The 23,205-nt window shown below is 36.3% G+C and overlaps 3 protein-coding genes across 7 annotated transcripts; 2 read left to right on the forward strand and 1 right to left on the reverse strand.

The window, feature by feature from the left end:
- Positions 1-334: 334 nt before the first annotated feature.
- plekha3 (pleckstrin homology domain containing, family A (phosphoinositide binding specific) member 3) lies at positions 335-5,687 on the reverse strand. 2 transcript variants are annotated; one of them, XM_089124823.1, is made up of 8 exons: positions 5,664-5,687; positions 4,131-4,247; positions 3,865-4,020; positions 3,149-3,285; positions 2,839-3,009; positions 1,437-1,480; positions 1,224-1,333; positions 335-1,056 (listed from the first exon to the last, which is right to left on the reverse strand). In XM_089124823.1, exons 2-8 carry the CDS (start codon positions 4,150-4,152, stop codon positions 935-937), a joined length of 762 nt encoding a protein of 253 aa, XP_088980949.1. In that variant the 5' UTR covers positions 4,153-4,247; positions 5,664-5,687; the 3' UTR covers positions 335-934. The 2 variants fall into 2 exon arrangements, with proteins under 2 accessions (XP_088980949.1, XP_039529547.2); XM_039673613.2 differs by lacking the exon at positions 5,664-5,687 and adding an exon at positions 4,634-5,000.
- On the forward strand, positions 5,301-17,917 carry rpgrb (retinitis pigmentosa GTPase regulator b). Of its 4 annotated transcripts, XM_039673611.2 has the most exons (17): positions 5,344-5,492; positions 6,039-6,164; positions 6,261-6,353; positions 6,844-6,906; positions 7,372-7,530; positions 7,633-7,782; positions 8,623-8,781; positions 8,874-9,029; positions 9,126-9,250; positions 10,003-10,179; positions 10,385-10,532; positions 11,243-11,340; positions 11,596-11,655; positions 15,806-16,024; positions 16,140-16,188; positions 16,951-17,048; positions 17,190-17,917. In XM_039673611.2, the coding sequence occupies exons 1-17, from the start codon at positions 5,462-5,464 to the stop codon at positions 17,379-17,381; spliced, it is 2,103 nt and encodes a 700-aa protein (XP_039529545.2). In that variant the 5' UTR covers positions 5,344-5,461; the 3' UTR covers positions 17,382-17,917. The 4 variants fall into 4 exon arrangements, with proteins under 4 accessions (XP_088980947.1, XP_088980948.1, XP_039529544.2 ...); XM_089124821.1 differs by lacking the exons at positions 15,806-16,024; positions 16,140-16,188; positions 16,951-17,048; positions 17,190-17,917 and adding an exon at positions 11,913-15,230 and having other exon boundaries at positions 5,301-5,492; positions 10,385-10,493; XM_039673610.2 differs by lacking the exons at positions 15,806-16,024; positions 16,140-16,188; positions 16,951-17,048; positions 17,190-17,917 and adding an exon at positions 11,913-15,230 and having other exon boundaries at positions 5,303-5,492.
- A 377-nt stretch (positions 17,918-18,294) lies between these two features.
- On the forward strand, positions 18,295-20,875 carry dynlt3 (dynein light chain Tctex-type 3). Its single transcript, XM_039674249.2, has 5 exons — positions 18,295-18,451; positions 18,950-18,991; positions 19,179-19,302; positions 19,468-19,545; positions 20,478-20,875. The coding sequence occupies exons 1-5, from the start codon at positions 18,425-18,427 to the stop codon at positions 20,552-20,554; spliced, it is 348 nt and encodes a 115-aa protein (XP_039530183.2). The 5' UTR covers positions 18,295-18,424; the 3' UTR covers positions 20,555-20,875.
- Positions 20,876-23,205: the final 2,330 nt, after the last annotated feature.

The following is a 23,205-nucleotide window of genomic DNA, read 5'->3' on the forward strand; positions in this document are numbered from 1 at the left end:
TATGAAATCCACTTTACAATAAGGTACAATTTGTTAACATTAATCAACTGCATTAATTAACACGTGTAAAAAGACACTTATAGTTTGTTAATTTCGATATTTACAATATTTAAATAAAAAGTGGTATCTGTTAATATTATTTAATGGACCTGATGAACTAACATGAACTAACAATGAACAGCTGTATTTTTTATTAACCAACATCAACAAAAAATAATAAATACTGTAACACATGTATTGCTCTGTTAGTTAATGCTTTAACGTTAACGAATGGGACCTTATTGTAAAGTGTAACCAGACCCATTTATATTTTTGGAGATAAAACAATTAATAATCTTGCTAAATCTTTTTAATAATTTTACCAAACATTACAATAATTAATAGATCAAACTCCTCCATGCGAAGAATTAAGGCCAAAAAATGTTTTTGGGGGGAGGGGGATACTCTAGTGACATACAAAAATAAATAAATGTATTCTGCATCATAAACGAATGAACAACACTGCATGCCGAGTGAATAAAAAAAAAAAACAAATTTTGAAGTTAATGTGAGCACATACGCACAACCCCTTGGCACAGTAACAAAAACCTTTTCAGCAAGGTTCCCATTTAACAAAGGCAACTGCACAACACATTAAAAATCCAGTACAAACATCTTCAACTCTTCACTGAAGGGATACAGTAATAATTATGTATCACAAAAAAAGGAACATCTTAGCATCAAGGCAAACGAATTTCCTAAACCTGGAAGAGTATAAACATTCAAATCAGACTGTTTTCTTCATCATCTGTTTTTATAAAGTGCCGCCGAATTCTTCATCGTCAAGAAATACAACACTAGAAGTAAAATCCATCTATACAATGCTGCAATCTTTGACTGCATAGCAGTACGTGTTTTCCTTTTATTCCCCATCTCATAATCTGTCTCGCGTGCTTCAGAGGGAAAGGTCAGATTCCGGAGTGTCAGTTTCCGACAGGAACTTTGTGCTCGTTCCAACCTCTTCGGGGATACTCGGAGTGGAGTCACCGTTGATGTTGGCTCTGTGAAACATCAAGCCTGTAAAAAAGTCATCACTTTTGTTTAGATTACTGCAGATCATTTTAGGGCTACAACAATAATTATTTATTAAGCAACAAAATTCGGAGCAAGCTAAACATTTAGGCGACTCGGACCTTGAATCTGATCTGTGTGTAGGTTCAATGGTGTGTGTGTGTGAGACTCACGCTCCATATCCTCGGCCCCTCTGTCGCTGTGAGCTTCTGTATCGGAGCATGTCCGTGTCCGCCTCTGGGTGGACTTCTGCAATGCCATGCACTCTTTTGGCAAGCTCGACCTAGAAGGAAAACAGCACCTGCATTTATAGCCACTCAGAAAATAACTGCGAAGCTGTCTGGACTGAAAACAAGAAGTCTGTGTGTTTTGTAAACATTGTGTACCTTTCATAATTGTAGGTTCCGGGATGGCTGATCGACCGCTTCATCTACATAATAACAATAATAAAAAAAGTTAGAATTTTAAAATTTATGAACAATCACATGCCAGACCAGTCATGTTATGGTTAACTAAAATGGACTAACCAATAACCAATAAAATAAAATACAAATATTACATGAAAACACAAACTAGAAACCTTCTCGTAGCATTCTCCTAGCTGAAATAAAATAATTTCAAGTTAATAGAATATATACATATATTAAAATGAAAACTAAAAATATAATAATAAATGATAAATTAAAAAGATTGATAAATGCTATAATATATAAATAATACTAAAATAACTCTGTCATACATCTTCCCAATAAATGGATGAGTAAAGCACATGCTCAAGACATATTTCACTCCAAAATATAAAATTTAGTAATTTATTTTCCATGAACAATATAAAACCTTTTTTAGTTGAGGCATATTTCCTTCCAGTTCCCATTACTGTGATGCTAAAAATTAAAAATCAATTATTAAATAGGCAAAGATTTAATTGTACGAGAAACTGTGCTTAATTTAAAGGCGCAGTAAGTAATTTCTGAAAATGCTGTGAAAAGTGGATAGGACCGAGTACCACAACCGACTTGTAGCCACGTGTCCACTCATGATGTAGGGTGAGAGAGAGTGAGACAGAGGGAGATTTGAAGGGAGACTGTAAAAGGAGAGATGGCTGAGAGACATTACAAAAGAGAAAAGCTCATAAGAATAACATTGGGGAAAGAAGGCTTATGATCAGGCAAGAGTTTTAGGACCTGCGTTAATATTAGAAAAGCTTTCCAGCACTGGAGAGACCTAAGTGGAAAGCGGACGGCGAGGTTGTGTTATTTCAGCTCCATACGTGAGTAACATTGGTTTTGAGATATCAAACTATTGCTTGTACTTGTGTACTGTATGTTTATTTTTTTGTTTGTCATCTTTGCTTTATTTTTCCCAAAGTTTTATTGTACATCGCTTAAGCTATGATAAAGAGACATCCACTTTTGCATTGCATGTTTGTGCATTTTGGGGGCGGAGAAATGAAGGTGTGTGTTTCTCACAAATTGCTTACTGCACTTTAATTGATAAATGAACTTAACTGTCATGGAAATAATGCAAATGTAATGTAAAAAAAAAACAAGCTACATGTTTTTTATATTTTTATTATATATTATATATTTATTATATAGATACTCTTTATATTTTTTCCCCTATTGATTTTGAGATCAAATATGACCTAGAATTGATATTGCAAGATTCAACCAAATAACTTAATTCTCAAATAAAATAACCATTTTGCACAAAAATAGCAAAAGGAACTTTATCCAGGTAAAAAAAAAATGAAGGTAAACTTTGTGTGGTTTGTGCTTGCGTCTTTACCCGAGACATCTGGACGGGAGAGGGGGACACGGGGGACATTATGGAATCAGATGGACTGGATTGCAACATGTCAGTCTGGAACTTGGAATTGGCGATTTTCATACATTCTTCAAGTGTTTTGATGAAGGTTTCACAGGTGGCACTCAGTAATGAGGATGCCTCAGTACTTGTCTGGAAAATATAGCAGAAAATACAAGCATTTGGTTTAAAAGGCTAGATTTCTATGATAACCTTTTTTTTATATATTAGATCCACCTATCTGCAATAATTGCTGTGATTACTGAGAAAAAAAGCTGAGTGAGTGTCTAACCTCAGTGCTGGCCACAGTAGATTCTCCTTCCTGTTCCACAGACTCCTGAATAGTGTGCACCTGCTGCATTAGTAAGTCACAGTACAGACGCAGCTCCGACATCTTGGTTTTCAGTGATTCTGTGGTTTCTGTTAAATCTGCAAAACCCCATTAGGAGAGGAAGTGCAACTGTTAATGGTCCTTCTTATTTCTTAGCAGTTGGGATTACTGGTGTATAACCACGAAACATGAATTCAGTATATGAAAGCCTTTTGTCTCTGATCTGAATGGGTGTGTGTGTGTGTGTGTGTGTGTTTATTAAGGCAGATGTATACTTCTGCTTTGGACCTACGCTAGAGCCTCTATGCTATAGACTACGTGTTGGTTTTCATTTATACTTCTGTGTAATCACGCGTTGACGCACTACGACGCAGAAGTATAAATATTTATTTAAATCATGTTTATTAATTATTATGATTTAAGTCTGATAAAATAACTGTTTTTATAATTGTAAGTAAATAACGACATATTCCACATTATAATGTAATAACGTTTTTTAACCAAATATTTAAAAATATAGATGATGAACATGACAATGAAAACGTTAGTTTATTTTAGTTATTATAAAGTGTTACCAATCATTTATTGTGACTTGAGTCTTTTGCTATGAAAAGGCATAAGGTAATAATAAAAGACCAATGATATGAAAAGATAAGAAAATGTTCAGGGAAGCCTACCCCTTTCTTTTTTGGTTCTAGTGTCAATGAGTCCAGCTTTGGAGCTCCCCAGAGCCACCAGCCACTTCTGTCTCTCCGCTGCATTTACAGCTTTCACGTAAAAATGCTGCTCTCCTGGTATGATCAGCTCCAGACGGGTGTTGTCCGTTGGGTGAACTGAAGTAAACATGAGGAAGTCAAAAAAAAAAATACATAAGAATAACCAGTTTATTTTCTCGTAAGGAATAGAAGGAAGATTTTGCTGATAAGACACACAATCATCTCACCTTTAATTTCACATACTGACATCTTAATACTGCCTTTGCTACCTTTGCACACATCGTCTTCTGAATCATAGTATGAAATAATGCCATTGTCCAGCACAAACCACCTTGGCTGCCATCCTTTCAAAAAACATTATCAAAAAAAAAAAAAAACATTTAAATCAAACAAACATGCCATTTCTGGATATTCTAAACTTGAGCTTATATGACTATTCGTGTTACTCCATACAATCAGGTATCATACCATCACATGACAGGAAAAGAAAATTGACAAATGACATTTTTGGCATATTATAGGAGCCTTCCTGTCCTGTCATAACTTAACATGGAGCCTTGACATTCAAAAACACCTTAAAGACACAGCGTATAAGAAGAGAAAAACGCAATTTAACAAAGTTGCATATATCAGCAGCTCTCATCATCATACAACCTGAGTACATCTTGTGCATACTTGCAGAGTCCTGTCTAACTGCAGCTCAAGTGTCCACAGTGCCATTCGCTTTTACCTGTCATATAGTTTGTCCATTTGTAAAGCACTCCTTCCATTATTCTCCAAGCAGAATACCCGGTGAAAAAAACTTTAAAGCAGCTTTAACAGACCTTGCACCAGGCAGCTGCTTGTTTGCCCCCTTTACAGGCTAATTAGCATGCTAGCATGCTCCAGGCTAACTCAGTGACCCCCATCTAAAATGGTAAATGTCGTCATTATGTCAAAAGTGCGGGCGGATGGTAAGGTAACGAGAACAATACACTTGTTTTCACGGTCATTTCTCTGAAGACAGCGCGCCGCACATGCTGTGAGATTCTACTAAAGGCAGACGGAGCAAGATTAGGGATGAGATCACTGTTTACAGACTAACCGGAAGAGGCGTTTTACTTAGAGATTCTTCGCTGTGTAGCCACTCCACTGTAAAATTGAAAGACAGTGAACGCCACTCAAAAGCATAATTTCCTGCGAATTATTATTATTGAATATTTGTGACTATATTAGACAAAATATACAGATAAAGAAAAACATAGTAGTGCAGCTATGTTCTCATTAACTTTTCCTCACGATTGTTTAATATAATATATGTGTGTATATCTTATGTATATAGTCATAACTTAATATTTGCAATTATTTAAGTTACTATAAAAGAATATAAAATAATGTACCAACAAATATATAGGCTATAATCTAAATGTCGCAGCAAGTTACTGTGCTTGGCACAGCCAGTAACACGTGACACCTCAACGCGGAAGTAAATCTAGAGCGGAAAGTTCCTGTCGGTTTAGAAACTTCTTGGTCACACATTTCAAGCGCCCAGCGTAAATAAGCTGATTAGTCGGGGGAGATGGCCGGAGAGACAGAAGATGAGATCCCTGGTAAAATATGATGTAGTACATTAGTGGTCGACGTAAACAGTTTTGTTATTTGCAGTTGCTACACGCTTCTTTAGGCTTATTGTCTGTTTGTGATTAGCCTATAGGCTATAATAAGACGGTGCTACATAGTGGAAGAGAATCATGTGTTATACTGGTATAAATATGTCTTACCTGCTTTAATGCCCTGCAAATTTTACATTTATCTGTGTTTATACACATAATTGTTCGTTGAGTTTTGGTTCTTTATTTCATTGAATACTCTGTGCCGCTCTTTCATTGACTCCTGTGGCTTCCTGTCGTCAAGGCAACCACGCCATGTGGTCACGCCTCTCGCTCTCAATTCTGTAATATTTCTATAAAGTAAACAACTAATTTTAACCATCTGATTGTGTGTATATATATACAGAGAAATAAAAACTTCGAATTAAAATCATACAAACTATTATTTGTTTCGACATAATATAGTGTAATTCAGCTTGTATTTGATAACAGCAGTCATTTGAATAATTTAAGGCTTACTATAAAAAAATTGTCTTTTTGTTTTAGAAACCGGAGCTGTCTTCACTTTTGGAAAGAGTAAATTCGCAGACAATGCCCCCAGTAAATTCTGGTTAAAAAATGATGTACCTTTGAGAATTTCCTGTGGAGATGAGCACACTGCACTAGTAACAGGTATGATTTATGATGTTATTAGTGGATACATTGGTAGATAAAGTCTTGTTCTGTAATTGTTTGAATTCATCCTGTCACTATTCCTATTATGTTTAGAAAATGGGAAGCTGTTTATGTTTGGCAGCAATAACTGGGGACAGCTGGGCCTCGGAACAAAGACCACTGTGAATAAACCCACTTGTGTTAAAGGTACGACTTTCAGTGTCGGTGTTTTTCCACGGAATTGGGCTACTTTTACACCGTTGCCCCGGGTTGAAGCGACCACTGGTAACTCAATGTATCAGTACTGAGTGTTTTCTGCCATCCATAGCTGAAACATCACTTCAACACATTCTCCAATGCTCTCAGTCACATTTAGCTGTTTGGAAAATATATCATTAGTTTATCAGTATAGTTTATCAGTAGAGTGACTTTGAATTATTCAGCAGTAAGATATAGTCTGACACACACACAATTACATGTTTGTAAGTAGCTGTAAGAAAAAGGAGATATTTTCAGGACAAAGCCATAGATTGTCTTAATCTCAATCTGGAGTGGTCCCTAATCTGCATTAATCTGGAAAGCAGAGGGGAAGTGTGTGCAGGAGTGCTACATTTTAACAAATTAGCTTGATACATTAATATCTATATAAATAATAAACACGTTTCTGACGTGCAATGACCATATTTGTTTCTTAAAGCCCTAAAATCTGAACGCGTGAAGCTCGCAGCCTGTGGAAGAACTCACTCACTTGTTTATACATGTAAGTTTATTCGTCATATTTGCTTTATGTTTTTTGCTTTATGTCTAGTAAATCAATCCTTTTTTTTTTTTTTTTTTTTGGAAAAAAGGTAACAGATTTGTTTTCCTTCATTTTCTGTTACGCTAATTATTCACATATTCTTATTTATTTTACTTTTTCCATTAGTAAAGACAGAAATTGCCATGCCAAACCACTGAAACAAACAGCAATGTCAAAATTTGGGGGACAATAAGATATTTTTGTATGTTTTTGAACATTAAAATTGTGATTATATTATTTTAGTTCAAAATATTATTTTTCTATTTTAATATATTTGAAAAATGTACATTTGTTCCTATATTTTTAGAATCATTACTACAGTCTTCAGAGTCACTGACCCCAAATGTTTTGATCACACTGTAGATAACTATTTGCAACATTATAGATTCATCCTCAATTAAAAAACTTGTTTTCTTTGCTGAGCAGCCCGCGGTAACCTGTATGCCTCTGGAGGGAATAATGAAGGACAGCTTGGTCTTGGTGACTGCGATGACAGAGCCTCCTTCCACCTGGTGGACTTCTTCAGCAAACATGGGCCAATCAAAATGCTCGCTGCTGGTTCCAATACATCTGCTGTCCTGACGGGTAAGAGTTCTGTTCCATCTGTCTGTAACGGCAAATATGACATACATAACATGTAATTGCAAATATTACCAGTTATGTAACAAAATCTCTGCGTCATCTCAGAGGATGGCAGGCTCTATATGTGGGGCGATAACTCCGAGGGTCAGATTGGGTTAGGAAAGGAGAGTAACGCACTCACTCCTCGGGAGGTTTCTGTGGGGAAGCGAGTGTCCTGGGTCTCCTGTGGATATTATCATTCTGCCTTTGTTACCGGTATGTATGCCACTGTAGACAGTATTACTTCATGTCACCACGGCCAATTATACCAAAATATTCTGGGTTAAATACATAATGACTCTATGCTCAACATTCACATGTTTTAGTTAATTATGTAAATTTATATATTTCTATATATAATATAATATTTATATTAATATTATACTATTTTACTCATAAATAGTAAAAAGTTTGCTTTTAAGTTTTCACTCAAAATTTTACGGTCAATTTTAAGGTTTAAGGACATGTTTTTAAGGAAAAAGAAAAGTACTTTTATTCAGCAAGGATGCAATAAACTGCTGTTCTTTTAAACTTTCTAAAACATATCAGCATATTAGAATGATTTCTGAATGACCATTTGACACTGAAGACTAGTGTAATGATAGAGTAATGATGCTGAAAATCACAGGAATAAATTATATATGAAAATATATTAAAAAAGAAAACTCATCAAGTAAGTGATTATGAAATATAAAAAAAAATATAAAAAGAAATCTTACCCATTTTTATTACTGTGAATTATGCTAGTTAGTTACATATAATAATGGTTTTACAATAAATTACATTAATAATTTCAAATCAATTTAAAATAATGGCATAATATTACAATTCTTTTATAAATAATACTTGATATATTTAATAAATTATATTAATTTACACATTTTTAGCCTAATTTTAAATCCCCACTTTTTGATGTGAATTCATGATGACTTTCCTACTTCCTCTCCATGATCTTTAGAGCATGCTGTGGTGGCATTGAATTCATAAAATGTTCATCATTTGACCTTCTATAAAGGCTGGATTGTTGCTAGGTGATGCTTGTTTCATTTGTTGCAGTGGATGGGGCCTTGTTCACATTCGGAGAAAAAGACAGTGGAAAGCTGGGCTTGTCCACAGAGAAGCTGGCCAATCATAAAGTGCCTCAACAGGTGACCGGCATCTCTGATAAGGTGGTAAAGGTGTCCTGTGGAGGAGGGCACACGGTGGCGCTTACTGGTAGGAGAACATCCTTTTCTTTGTGGTTGTTGTTTTTTGTCTATGTTTGTTCTTTGTGAAGACTAAATATTACACATGTCTGGTAAATGCAGAGCACAAGGTGTATTCGTTTGGCCTGGGTCAGTTTGGACAGCTTGGCCACGGCACATTCATATTTGAGTCTCGTTTACCCAGAGTGGTTGAGCATTTCAGGAGGGGCAGAGTTAAACATGTGGAGTGTGGAGAGAACCATACAGCGTTGATCACTGGTAAAACACCTGACTATATGTGTTGTGAGATAATTTCCTCTTTGTGTCTTTCCTATAAAATATATACGAATCTGTTTGTATATGTGCTGGTTTCAGACAGTGGCCTTTTGTACACGTTTGGGGATGGTCGGCATGGAAAACTGGGACTTGGAGAAGAAAACTTCACCAACCAGTTTAGACCGACCCTGTGTACGAGATTCCTCAACTGCCATGTAAATTCTGTACGTATTACTGCCCATCTACTGTTTATGACACAATATATAATACAGTTTTCTATCAGGTATATACTGTACATTTTCTGCTTTGAAATTGTTTGACCAATATAAATTTCATTACCCTGTTTCATTTACCCATTTTCTTTTGAAACAGGAAGGTCTGGACATATCAAAGTACTTGCCCTTTTTTATTGCTTTCATTGTCTAATTTTATTTCTAATAATAGAAAGAACATTTTTATTTATTTGTTTTATTTTTATTGCAAAAAAAAAATTGTTTTTCCTCCTGAGCATACATATTTGGGTCAATTTTTACAACAAATAAAAACTTTGGGGTCAGAAAAAAAAATATATATATATATATATCAGCAAGAATCACTTCAGATCAAAAGTGTTAATAAATACTTACAAAAAATAGTTCAAATAATGCAGATAATAATTAGAAATATGAATCAACATATTATAATGATTTCTGAAGGATCATGTGACTGAAGACTGGAGCTGCTGAAAATTCAGCTTTGCCATTACAAAAATAAATACAATTTTAGAATATATTGTAATAGAAAACAGTTATTTTAAATTGTAATAATATTTCACAATATTTGTAATGTTTTTTTATAAAAACAATATTTCCTTGGTGAGCATAATATATATATTTTTATTTTTTTTTATTTTAATTGTAGTCTAAATGTATTGACTAAAAACCACAACATTCTATTTTGATTTCATGGCATTTGTAAACAGTGTGTGTGCTTTCAGGTTACTTGTGGTGGGTGTCACATGCTTGTGTTGGCAAAGCCCAGGGCTGAAAGGTCGGAGGATTTGATCCTGGAGGAGGATGACGTCACAGAAGACTACTTTGAAAAGTCCTGTACTGAACTACTGGGGGACACCCTAAACAGGAGTCTCTCGGCTCGGGTCAGACGCAGAGAACGGGTTGGTCAATCCTAATGGATCAAAATTAGTGCAACTGATTATCAGTTGAACTAGTGGAGGTGGAATTCAAGAGTGAATGAATAATATGAATACATACTGATGAATAATAATTTTTTTTGGCCAGGTTTAGTGTAATATACTGTATTACCTAAACAATTATATAAACTTAAATGTGGATGCAATGTGTGTTGCTTTTCTTCTGCAGGAGCGTTCACCAGATCAGTTTGGACAAATGTTTCGAACACTCCCAGTTCTGGGTGGAAATCATCTCAGTGCATCTCTATCTGTTCCCACCCAGATCCGTCACTCCCAAAGTAACCAACCTGGAAAGATCCCTCACAACAGCCTTAAAAGTAACTGCCTTGTCAAAAAAATGAAGTATTAAACATAATTATGTTTTTTTTTTTTCAAATCACAGGAAAACAAGTTCCTCATTCACAAATGCTACTGCCAATTATAAAAAGACATCATTCAATCAAAAAGCACACATTTATTTTCATTTACACTACTGTTAAAAAGTTTAGAATCAGTATGATTAAATAAATTAATACTTTTATTCAGCAAAGAAAAAATTTAATTGATCTTACGTGTCAGTAAAGACTTTTACATTATTACAAAAGATTTCTATTTTTACAAATGCGGTTATTTTGAACTTTCTATTCAGAATCCTTAAGCAGTTCAACTGATTTCAACATTAATAATAATAATAAATGATTCTTAAGCAGCAAATGAGCTTATTAGAATGTTTTCTGATTGATCATGTGACACTGAAGGCTGGAGATATGATGCTGCAAATCCAGCTTTGCCATTACAGGAAATTCACTTCTTTTAAATTGTAATAATACTTCACAATTTGACTGTTTTACTGTATTAAATAAATGCAGCCTTGGTGAGGCATCTTTCGAAGGCATTTTAAAGATCTAAGTAACCAATACCAAACTTTTGAACTGTAGTGTATATTATGCTCAGGTTTTTATGGATTATCTCTCTCTCTCTCTCTCTCTCTCTCTCTCTCTCTCTCTCTCTCTCTCTCTCTCTCTCTCTCTCTTGATCTCTTGATAAGGCCCTGGAAAGAGAGAGAAATCTCTCGATGACAGAAGCAATGTGGAGGATAGCGAGAGCGTAAAAGACCTTGGAGAAACCACTGACTTATTAAACCTGGTAGGAGAAGCACACCATCACTTAAGAAAGAGGCATGCAAGCTTTTATAATATCTATAGAAAATGCGTAGGAGTAGACATTTAATTATTTGATTGAAATCCACTTTTAAAAGCAAAAATAACACGGACTACTGTAAATACAGGTTACATTTGGTACTTGTCTTGGTTTGCCATTTAATGTAAAATCTGGGTCATGTAGAAAGACCAGTTGGTATAAAATCTTCTAAGACTAATGCAAAAGTTTCTTTGTTTTCAGACTCACATAATTAAGTTGGACCCTAGCGATAAGACCCTCACATTGTCTCCTATGGAGAAGGTAAGAGCTCACCTGGGTTGTTGTCCAAGAAATTAGTTATTTATATGGCCCAACAAAGATTGTGGAGAATTTTTTTTAAATTTTTTTCACTCATTTAGTCCTCCCCCTTATGCTTGTGTTCTCTGTCTTCTCTTCATTGATTCATCCTCATTTGCTTTGCAGCCTTAAAGCTCATTCTGCTCTCGTTCAGCCTGCTCTGCATGTTCATTTATTTCTCTAACACTTTCCTTCTTTTTATCCTCTGCTTCCTGGAATAGAAGAAGGTTAAGGTTGTGAAAGAGCACGGTAAGGAGAAGGGAAAGCATAGTGATGGCCACGCCCCTTATAGTAAGAGGGCGGAGCTTTCAGCTCGCAAAGCTCTTCCCACTGAATTACTTAGAAGCTCAAGTGGTAGTTCAGTGGTCGGGGACAGTCTTGGGTCAGGGACGCCCCAGAAGTGCCCTAAGAGACATGGTCATGATAAGGAAAATGTACTTATCGCTTTGGAGAACAGAAAGCCTGCATATCACCAAGCTGGTGAAAGTAACACAGACATAAGCAGAGCTGGATCCAAATCCTCCCTGCCCAAGCACACAGAATTGATTAAGTCAAGGGAAAAAGTTAAAAAAGAATCAACTGGAAAAGCCAAACCAAATCAAGAGGCCGAAAGCAAGAAGGTTCCTCAAAAATCAAAAGGAAGTACAAAACCAAACCAAGAGGGAATAGGTAAAGCAAAACCCAAAGATCGTTCATTGGAAGTCAGAAGCCAGCCTCAAAAAGTTGTGGGGAAAGAAAAGGAAGTAAAAATGAAACCCATAATTGTTGTTGAACATCATCTAGAACAGACCACACATAAGGACCAAGACCCAACAGGTAAGAAGATCTCAAAAGATGATTTACCAAAAGCTCAAAGGGTGAAAGGTGAAAAAAATGCTGCTAAGACAGAAAACAAAACTTTTGTCCCACAGAGTAAAAAGTCAGATTCAAAAAAAGACTCAAAAAGTAGCAAGACAATACAAGAGATCTCCACAACTTCACAACAATCTTCATCCCAAGAAGATGTTTCTACAAAGAAGACAACGAAACCTAGAGCAGAACAAAGCCAATTTCTAGTAGAAGACAAGTTGAAAAGTACAAAAAAGGGGCCTACCATTGTCTCCGAAGCTGCCTCCAAATCTGAATCGGCGTCAGAATCTGAGGAAATTAAGGAAAATCCTCTCATCAAGGTGACATCTTTTCTCCAAGATGTGGGAATGGGAAGTTCTGCTGGTTTACTTGGAGCATCAGCAGTCAGTCAGTTCCTTTCCCAGTCCACACCACAAAATATACCAAAACCTCCTTCAAAACAAAGAACTCTATCTGATGTTTCGTCCCTGAGCGAGTCCGATGAGGTTTCGAGACAGGAGGAGACTAGAGAAGCCAAGAGGACGGCTGTCACCATCAATATGAAGACGGAATCAGGAACTTCAGATGGGGATTTGGAAAGAAGCAGCATTGAGTCCAAAACCCAGGCTCATTCTGAAGTGGGAACATTTAGAAGAAGCGAGGAGGAATCAGAAGAGGAGGAAAGCAAGGGGTTGGTGAACAGAAGGGATGAGAGTGAGGAAGTGGATGACGGTGAGGAGGAAAGTGAGGGCAAGACCCTTGACAAGAGAGCAGACGATGATGATTCTGAGGTTAACGGCGATACAACGATCAAAGGTTCTAGTGAGGATGAGGAAAGTGAGGGCAAGACCCTTAATAAGGTAGCAGGCGATGATGATTCTGAGGTTGACGGCGATACAACGATGAAAGGTTCTAGTGAGGATGAGGAAAGTGAGAGCAAGACCCTTGACAAGGTTGCAGACGATGATGATTCTGAGATTGACGGTGATGCAACGATCAAAGGTTCTAGTGAGGACGAGGAAAGCGAGGAAGAGGAGGATAAAAGTAAAAGTGAGGCAACTGAGGATGTAGAGAGTGAGGCTGAGGAAGGGGAGAGTGATACAATGGAAGACAAGGAAGAAGAAACAAGTGAGATAAGTAGAAAAAGTGAAGAGGAGAGTGGAGATGAAGAGGACGAAAGCAAAGCAAGCAAAGAGGAAGAGACAGAGAGCAAAAATGAGAGCTCAAAAGAAGAATCAGAAGAAGAGAATGAAGAGTCAGAGGTTAAAGATAGTGAGGACGAGGAAGAAAATGATGTGGAAAGTGACAGTGCAGAGGAGGATAGTGCCGAGGAAGATGAAGATAGTGAAAAGACTAGTGAAGAAAAGGAAGATTCGGAAAAGCTGGAGAGCGAGTCTGAAGATGAAGGGGATGAAGATGGTGAAAAGACAAGTGAAGAAGAGGAGGACGATTCAGAAAAGCAGGAAAGTGAGACTGAAGATGATGATGAAGGGGAGAGTGAGAGTGAAGCAGAGGAGGAGAGTGAGAAAGTTCAAGTTGGTGAGGAAGAGAGTGAAAGCAATGAAGAGGAAGCAATGAGTCAGAATGATGAGGAAGAGAGTGAAAATGAAGAGGAAGAAGAGCGGGAGAGCAATGACGAAGAGGAAGAAGAGCAGGAAAGCAAAGAGGAAGAGCAGGAGAGTGAAGAGGAAGAAGAGCAGGAGAGCGAAGACGAAGAAGAACAGGAGAACAAAGATGAAGAGGAAGAAGGGCCGGAGAGCAAAGATGAAGAGGAAGAAGAGCAGGAGAGTGAAGAGGAAGAAGAGCAGGAGAGTGAAGAGGAAGAAGAGCAGGAGAGTGAAGAGGAAGAAGAGCAGGAAAGTGAAGAGGAAGAAGATCAGGAGAGCAAAGACGAAGAGGAAGAAGAGCAGGAGAACAATGATGAAGAGGAAGAAGAGCAGGAGAGCAAAGATGGAGAGGAAGAAGGCAATGAAGAAGCAGAAGAGGAAGAGTCTGAAGAAAAAGAGGAGGCAGAAGAAGCAGAGGATGAGGAGGGAGAAGAGGAGGAAGAAGAACAAGAGGAGGAGGAGGAAGAAAAAGCCAAAGCCAAAAGAAAACGTGAAAAAGCCTCTGAATCCACCAAACAAAAGTCAGGTGTGAAAACAACAAAACAGCCGACAAAAGCCAAACAGGCCCGAACGCAACGCCAGCATTCAGACGACGAGTCCCAGGAGTCTCAGCAGTTCTGGGATGATGTTCTTCCTCAATACCTCAATTTAAAATAATTCATCAACCTCTATCTGCTTTTACTGAGTATTATGTAATGCCTTTTCTTGCTTCTTGCTTTTGTGATATACATTTTAAATATTCTTATTTCCCCCATGACATTTTTATTAAACATCTTGCTTTACGTTTTTTTATTTTCTATTTATTTATTTATGTTTTCATAAGTAATGATATGCTAATGCAGTAATGAAGACCTCATGATGTGCCTTAGTACATAAGTCTGTGGTGGACAGCCATGTTCGTTTACTAACAAGTGTGCTTGATTTGCCAATGACCTTGAATCAGCACTATCAGTGACTTCAAATTCCCACAAATACAAACAGGGCACATTTAAAGATGCCTTTAAGTCAGAACTCTTACAAAAATGAAAATGTAAAGTAAAATGGCAGCTCATGACTGTAAAATATTTGGACATTTTATATCATTAAGTAGCATTTAGTTCAAATGTTGCAATAACTATTTGCATGTGTTTTAAAATGAATACCTGTTTTTTTATACTTGTTTTCCAATTTAGTATTTAGTATGTATATATAAAAAGCACCGATTTTCCAAACTGTGACTTTTAAAGCTAACATTTTGTATGCTTTACATAAAGAAAACAACATGATATAAACCTATCATACTGTACTAGAGAGTTTCAGCAGCATAATAAGCCAATTTTAATTGTAAACAAATAAAGAAAGCCATTTAAGATATCTCCAAATTCAAAGCAGTTGCAATCAGGCAGAAAACAGAAAATCCTTCATTGGACAGGTGAGGCTGGCCTTATATTGCACTCCCTCTCTCTGTAGACCTGGTCCTTTTCTAGTCCTCCTAAATAGATCCCTAGTCATGTACCCACCTACTTGTGTTTCTTTATACATGTAGTTTGTTAGTTCATTTTCATTGTAAAATGAAAAAGACTACCTGACTCACATTGAACCCTCTCCCGCCATTCTAGTTTCTTCAGCCCTCGTTTTGTGTTTCACAGTCACTGATTGTCTTTTCTCACTTTTTGCACAACCACCACCGATCTCTCCAGCTCCGGACGGATGAGATCAATGGAACGATGGAGGGAGAAGATGAGGAGGAAGAATATTTAGATGATGATGAAGAAGAAGAGGATGAGGAGGAGGAAGATGAGGAAGAGCATCCAGAGGAAAAAGAAGGGGAAAAGTGTGAGGAGAAGAAAGATGTCCTAGACGAGAAGAGAAAAGAGACCGAGGAGCAGGAGAAAAGCACAACAGAGCCAGACATACAGGTGCCCTGAAAGCTTTCATTCATATCATTTAGACTAATTCAGTACGAACACACTGCTTTAGCGTGGCTATATTGCTTTGATTTGTTTGTCTGATTTGATTTTCTTACTCGGACAGAAAAAGCAGATTATAAAAGAGGCATCCGTCCCTGATGGGCTGATAAAAGGTGAGTTTTTTTTGCTTTTCAGCACCCTTTCATATTCCCATTCAGACCGCAAAAAAAAAAAACAGAATAAAAATATCAAAAAAGGTTGCAACTGTTCTTTCACAATTGCCAGTTTATATGCCACAATTCCGACCTTTTTCTCAAATTATAAATTTAGATCTTGACGTTCAGAGTTTTTTTCTCTGAATTCTGTATTTAAAAAACAACATAAAAGATATAAAGATATAAACTCTCAATTCTAAGGGGGAAAAATCCCAATGTACAATTGCAAGGACAAATGTCCGAATTAAAATTAAAAATTCACAATGACCTTTTTTTTTATATTATTATTTATATTATTACTCCTTTGCATGCTTCTTTTCCTTGTGTCTTAGCTCCACCCCCTCACCTGTGTATCTTCGCTCATGACTCCTCAGGAAGCTTCCTCGCTCCTCATCCTTCGCCTTCTCACAGTGCAACGAGATTTGAGATACCCGTCTAGAAGGCTGAGTTCAGTCAGTTTCCAGGTCACGAGATGGAGGACGGAGGAGCGAGGAAACGAGGAAGCATCAATTCGAGTATTGAGAAGCACCTTTAAACTATTTAAATGAAAGGGATGAGCCCTTTGATATCCCAGTCATCTTTATGGTTCAGTATGTCCATGATTAAGTAGAAAGTGATTGCCCTGTACTATAATATAACTTGGTGAACATAAATGAAATGTATTGATTTTAAGCAGCTTTTTTCTTTCTTTCTCTTTTGTTGTTGTTGTGAATTCTGTAGATTCTGATCCTGCGACCCTTATAAAGGAGGAGACACAGTCGGAGAGGAATGGAGTTTCAGAAGACAAACCTAAAACTCGTTTCGGCTCTAGAAGCAGGGTATTTAACCACTCGAACCTTTTAATCTTCATAATAAACACCTCACAATCATGCATAACACTCGAACAACAGCATAGCATAAAATATTTGTACATCAGAGTTTAACCTTTGTTTGATCAGTTTCTTCTTTCCTACCTTCAGCTTTCTCTTTTCAAGAGATCTTCCACCAAAGGGAATCGAGCAGAGAGCAGCGCTTCAGGCAAACCGGCAGATGATGGTCCACCTCAGATCTCAGAGACTCGAGGACCGGAGAGTTCTAGCAGTCGAACACAGATCGGAGACCCAACCACTGCATCCAGTCGATCACCTTCAGCCACTTGCAATCTGCTTTGACACCTTTCAGCTGGGTTTGACATGCTGTTTATGCTGAACCATCTTCTGAATTGAAAAAAAGAGACTGGAACAAAAACAGGAAGTAGAATTGAAATTTAACAAAGCAACATCCTGTTGGTGTTGGTGGTGTTAATGTTACAGTGCCTTGTGCTGCAAAGCAGACCACAGATTATTACCAGCTTTAACTGAAAACTGAGTTAGGGAGTCTAATTTGAGCTATAATGTTTTTTTTATATATATTTTTTTCCTTTATATGTTTGCAGTGTCTGATTTATACAACTTTATTCTTAAAGTCATTACTGGGGAGTAAATTTACCAATATGTGCCGTATATCTAGAAAAATAATTATATATGTATGTGTGTTTTTATAACTATTTATTTACATTTGATGAAAGACTTATAAAGCACCTGTGCACTTTATATATTTAAAATTTCAGGGTACTGTGACAATTTTTTGTCCATTTTTGTGAGAATCGGAATCGTCTAACAACCTTTGTATTTGATGTGATACAAGTAAACATCAACTTATAACTGTCTCTCTTCCTTGTTGATATATATACAGTAGCGGTCAAATGTTTTTGAAAGTCTTCACAATCTCACCATGGCTGCATTTGTTTATTTTTCTTTAATCAAAAATACAGTAAAAACACATTATATTTTTATTAAAGCTGTTTTCAACATTGCTAATAAGAAGAAATTACCTTAGATGTGACACTGAAAATTCAGCTTTGCCATCACACACACATGAATAAATTACATTTTAAAATATATTACAACAGAAACCAGTTCATTTAAATTGTAATGATATTTCACAATATTAATGTTTTTATGTATTTTTGGTCGAATAAATAAAAACAGAATCAGATAGATCGATCGATCGATCATGGATGGACATGTTGAGTCGGAGAGCGACTGTAGGTGGCAGCACTCAATCGCCTTTATGTTGCTAACATCAGCTTTTCTTGTCAGTGAGAGAAAAGCTACAATCATCTGAACAGAGTTTGTTGTCCAGACTCCAGATTTTTGTTTTTAAAACTGATAAGATGGAGGAGTATCATTCTGGAGATGAAGTAGGTGTTATATAAGCATTTTATTATTATTTTTATAAGCTTTCAAAGCTGGTAAATAGTAAAGTTAACGTTAGATTGGCTTTTACAGCTAGCCTGCTAACCGCTTCATCCGGATAGAAACAAACATAATATCACCTCATCATCTTTTAACGCTCATATTTTGACGTCATTACATCTTTTACATATACACAGATAACTAAACGTTCATTTCGATTTATAATTTACATCTTTTTGTTGTACGTTTCTTATGGAAAATGATCCAGGGTGTGGCCAAATCATAACGTCAGCTTGAATCATAAAGGAAACCGTTGAAATATCAACATTTATGTATTCATAAACTATTTTTTTTTTTACATTTTGAGATTTTTTTTCCCTAACATATATGTCTAAAATGTACATTTTGGTCACTAAATTAAATAAATATAATGTTGTGGATACATCTTTAAACCAGTTTGACTGTGTTCATCTCTTTTCACCTTTCAAAACCTCTAATTTCAGATGTCTTTCAGCCCAGATGAAGCAAGTAATGTTGTTAAGGAGGTAATGTTCACTGTCAAAACCATTAAGCATCCTAGTGTGGTGTAGCCTATCTCACTGAATGAACTGCATTGTTGTTAGTCTCATGTCTAACTCATGCCTGCAGGATTAATGCTAGCCTATTTATTTGAGTGCAAGTCTGCTCCATTAACTCTCTCTCTCTCTTTGTGTGTTTGTGTTTATCGGTCAGTGCATTGAGGGTATTATTGGAGGTGTGGACTACAGCCAGAACAAAGTGAACCAGTGGACAGCCAGCATAGTCGAACTCACTCTCACTCAGTTAGTGAAACAGGGGAAACCGTTCAAGTATATTGGTACGAGCCTTTCCGATTGAGTTCATCTTGTATACAAATATTTAATAGGTTATCGAACTGAAATCTGATAATATATTTATAAGGCTATACATCAGCTTTGCACAAAGCTGAAAGACATTATACAAAGTGCAGTTGTTGATTCTATAAATTGTGTATATATTTCAGTCAACTGTGCTGTGATGCAGAAAAGCGGTGCAGGTCTTCACACAGCCAACTCTTGTTATTGGGACACTACCACTGACGGTAAAGCTTTTAGTTCTTTAGAATCGCTTAGTGCTTTAATAGTGTTAGCTCATCCTGACCAAAAGGATATAGCAATTAATGGACCCTTTTCACAGGCTGATGATGCTTTTGCACAACTATCAACATAGCAAATCTTGTACAGTTTTGCATATTTTCTTTTAAAAAAACAACACAATTTTAAACGAATACAGAAATGATATTTGCTGTCTTCTCCCATTGACAGCTACAGAATTTTTTCCCAACTATGACCATTCTGCTTCTTTGAACTCCAGAAATTTGAAAAGGGTCCATGTATTTGATATTTATGTCCATTATATAGACCACATTGGCCTTCACTCTTGATATTTCTCTGACAAATAAAGTTGAAGTAGATGCATTGAGTGCATATCATTAATTTGGTGAAGTATGTTTCTATTGCTTCTTTGAATATTCAGTTAATATGTCCATGTTTTTATATTTAATTCTTGTCATTTTTTTTATTGAATGTCATTGTATTTTATATAAAGACTTGCTTAATTTACATTTGTATAATGGGAAATGTAAATCTTTTTATTATTTTATTAAATTATTATTATTATTATTTTGAAGTTCTGCAGTGTTTTTACAGTTCAAATATTCCGTAGTCTCTAATGAAAAGTTTCAAATAATTTTAGATTAACTACTGCATGCAGAAGTTAACACCATTGAATTTCTAAATTTCATGTCAGCTACCCAAATATGTGTTCTTGTGTGTTATATTCATTGCATCTATAGTAAATTAAAGCATGGTGATCACTAATACTCATTTTAAAACCTGTATTTTGTCAAAAGTATGGCAATTATGTGGCACTATCACATGATTTTGCCAGATATGATTCAGATAAACTATATAAGATTAAGCATTTGTGCATCTGAGTTAATACTACTATATGTGTGTGTGTTTTTTTTCGCAGGAAGCTGCACAGTGAGGTGGGAGAACCGCACCATGTACTGTGTCGTCAGTGTGTTTGCAGTGGCTATTGCGCTATGAGCTGGAACCAGGGCTGAGATGTGACACACACAGGCACAGATCGGCAAAGCTACCTTCGCTCTGACGATCATCATGACCATCATGTCTGTTATGAAGCCTTCAACACACCGGCTAAGACTTGTTCAAAACCATGTTCAACTTGTCTGTTTTACCTAATCTGCAAGTGCTTATCTACCACATTATACATGTACATTTATTTTTTTCTTTTTGGACTTGCAAAGGTTACATGCACCTTTGCTCTGTATAGAATATGTTGATGTTTAATTATTAAAGTTTTCTGCTTTGGGTTTAATAACCCAGTTGAAGAAAATTGATATATCATGATGTTTGTCTTAATTAATTTTTTGTGAGGATTTGTGCCCAAAGACATTTTCACATCTGAAAATATAGGCTTTTAAACTTTGATAGAACCACATGCAAAATATTAGGGGAAACGCAAGAATGTCACTTCATGTCATAATACGTGTTTGATGTTATTTCTGGGAAATAAAACTGAGTTTTTCCACTTCTCCTAAGTTTGAAATCAGCAAGCACACAATAATTGTGTTGAAAGAGTTAAGTTAAAGATTAAGTAGTTTTAGTGTTAACACAAGTCCATCTATAAATATACAGAATTACAGAACATACATAATTGTTGCACAATGTCGAAAACGTTCAAACGGAAACCCACTATCTACCTACCATATTAATATGAATGAAAAGGACGTTGAATGGATGAAAATTGATTACCACCAAATTTCGCAACTCAAGATTTCATAGGGTTTATTTAACTTCCACTTAAGAAAGGGGAAGTATGTTTGGATAGCAGTGTAGTTCCACACACAAACGGTAAAATAACACTGATCTTTATAGTATATAAAAATCGATTATTTCTACATTATGCACAGCCCTAACATATCTAGACATAATGACAAAAACTTGCAATGCAAAAAGTATATTCTTAACAATAATTACATTATTTTAAAACCTAAACCGTTTTAAACAACTAAGTGAAATACATTTTTACCAATTCAAGTAAGAATAAACATTCAAGATACAATCTTTGAAAACAATAGTAAGTTCACTTTGAAATTAATTTTTGATATGTTTTAGCTTACCTCGAGGGCATCCAAGATGTAACTTAGGTGTCTTTGTTTCCACAGTATTTTCAATTTTGACATTTTTCGGTCAAACCGGTGTTGTTTGTCAGTCATATAATGCAGTTTTAGGGGTTCCACCTCAAAGGGCATGCACAGAGAAGTCAAAATTAAACATGATTTATTGACTTATAAATGTAAGTACACATTGATGGCCTAAAGCCGCCTTTCCACTGCACACGACAAACGACCGCCGTCGGACCGGAAGTCATTCATTTCCAATGGAGAGTCGTAGTCGTACGGGAGCTGCGGGGAGTTCCGATCATATGCGTGTGCGGAAAATTCGGATCCGATTTGAGCTTTGGATCCGTTCAAATATCTGAACTTCTGCGGCTAGACCGTACGACTCTCCATTGGAAATGAATGACTTCCGGTCCGACGGCGGTCGTTTGTCGTGTGCAGTGGAAAGGCGGCTTAAGACACGGAACGAGCGGTTTGTGTGAGAAAACGAACAGTATTTATGTAGTTTTTACCTCTTGTTAACAGCCGTCGAACTAATCTGAATCAGATGTCCAACTGAACCGAACTGAACCGTCTCCAGACTTTACGCCGGAAGTGATCTCTCGCGCGTCTACCTCACGCATTGTTTACACGGAGATTTCGGAAGTTTTACCTTTCACTAAACATATTTAAACAAACGGGAAATCGCAATGGAAAACGATTTCGATATATCTAAATATGTTTAGTGGAAGGTAAAACTACATAAATAATGTTCGTTTTCTCACACAAACCGTTTCGTGTCTTAGGCCATCATACTTACATTCACGAGTAAATCATGTTTAATTTTGACTTCTCTGCATGCTCTTTGAGGTGGACCCCCTAAAACTGCGTTATATGACTGACAGACAACACCGGTTTGACCGAAAAATGTCAAAATTGAAAATGTTGTGGAAACAAAGACACCTACATCTTGGATGCCCTTGAGGTAAGCTAAAACATATCAAAAATTAATTTCAAAGTGCAAAATATCCCTTTAATATTCTACAAAGTAATTTTTTATATATATATAAATATATATATATAGTAGTCAACATTTGAAATGGATAATGGGTATTATTTAAATATTCCTGTATAACTTTAAAGTCCCCGTGAACCGGAAGTTGCAAACGATTTTTCTCCAGTGCTGTGACGTATTTCCAAGTGAAACGGAATATTGAACAGAGGGCAGGGTTTTACTCTAGCGCTCCTCCTCTCCATCTCTCGCTCATAGCAAACTAACGGTTTGAGGGGAGTGGTTAAGCGTTTCCCCACCCAAACTGTGAAACCTACGTCATCAGAAAAAGAACCCGTTCCAGACCGGAAGTAACTTTTCAGATTTTGATTAAAGATTACTAAGGTAAAACATTTTTTAAATATATATTCACTTGCACGGATTTATTGTTCACCACAAGACTAGTAATATGCGCTAACAAAGTAAATAGGTTCAATTTTGATTTCACGGGGACTTTAATAAAAGATTTTGATCCACTTCAAATGTTGACTACTGTACATATATATATATATATATATATATAT

The sequence above is a fragment of the Pimephales promelas genome, chromosome 21, assembly GCF_988280905.1.
Source record: "Pimephales promelas chromosome 21, fPimPro1.hap1.1, whole genome shotgun sequence".
NCBI lineage: Eukaryota > Metazoa > Chordata > Actinopteri > Cypriniformes > Leuciscidae > Pimephales > Pimephales promelas.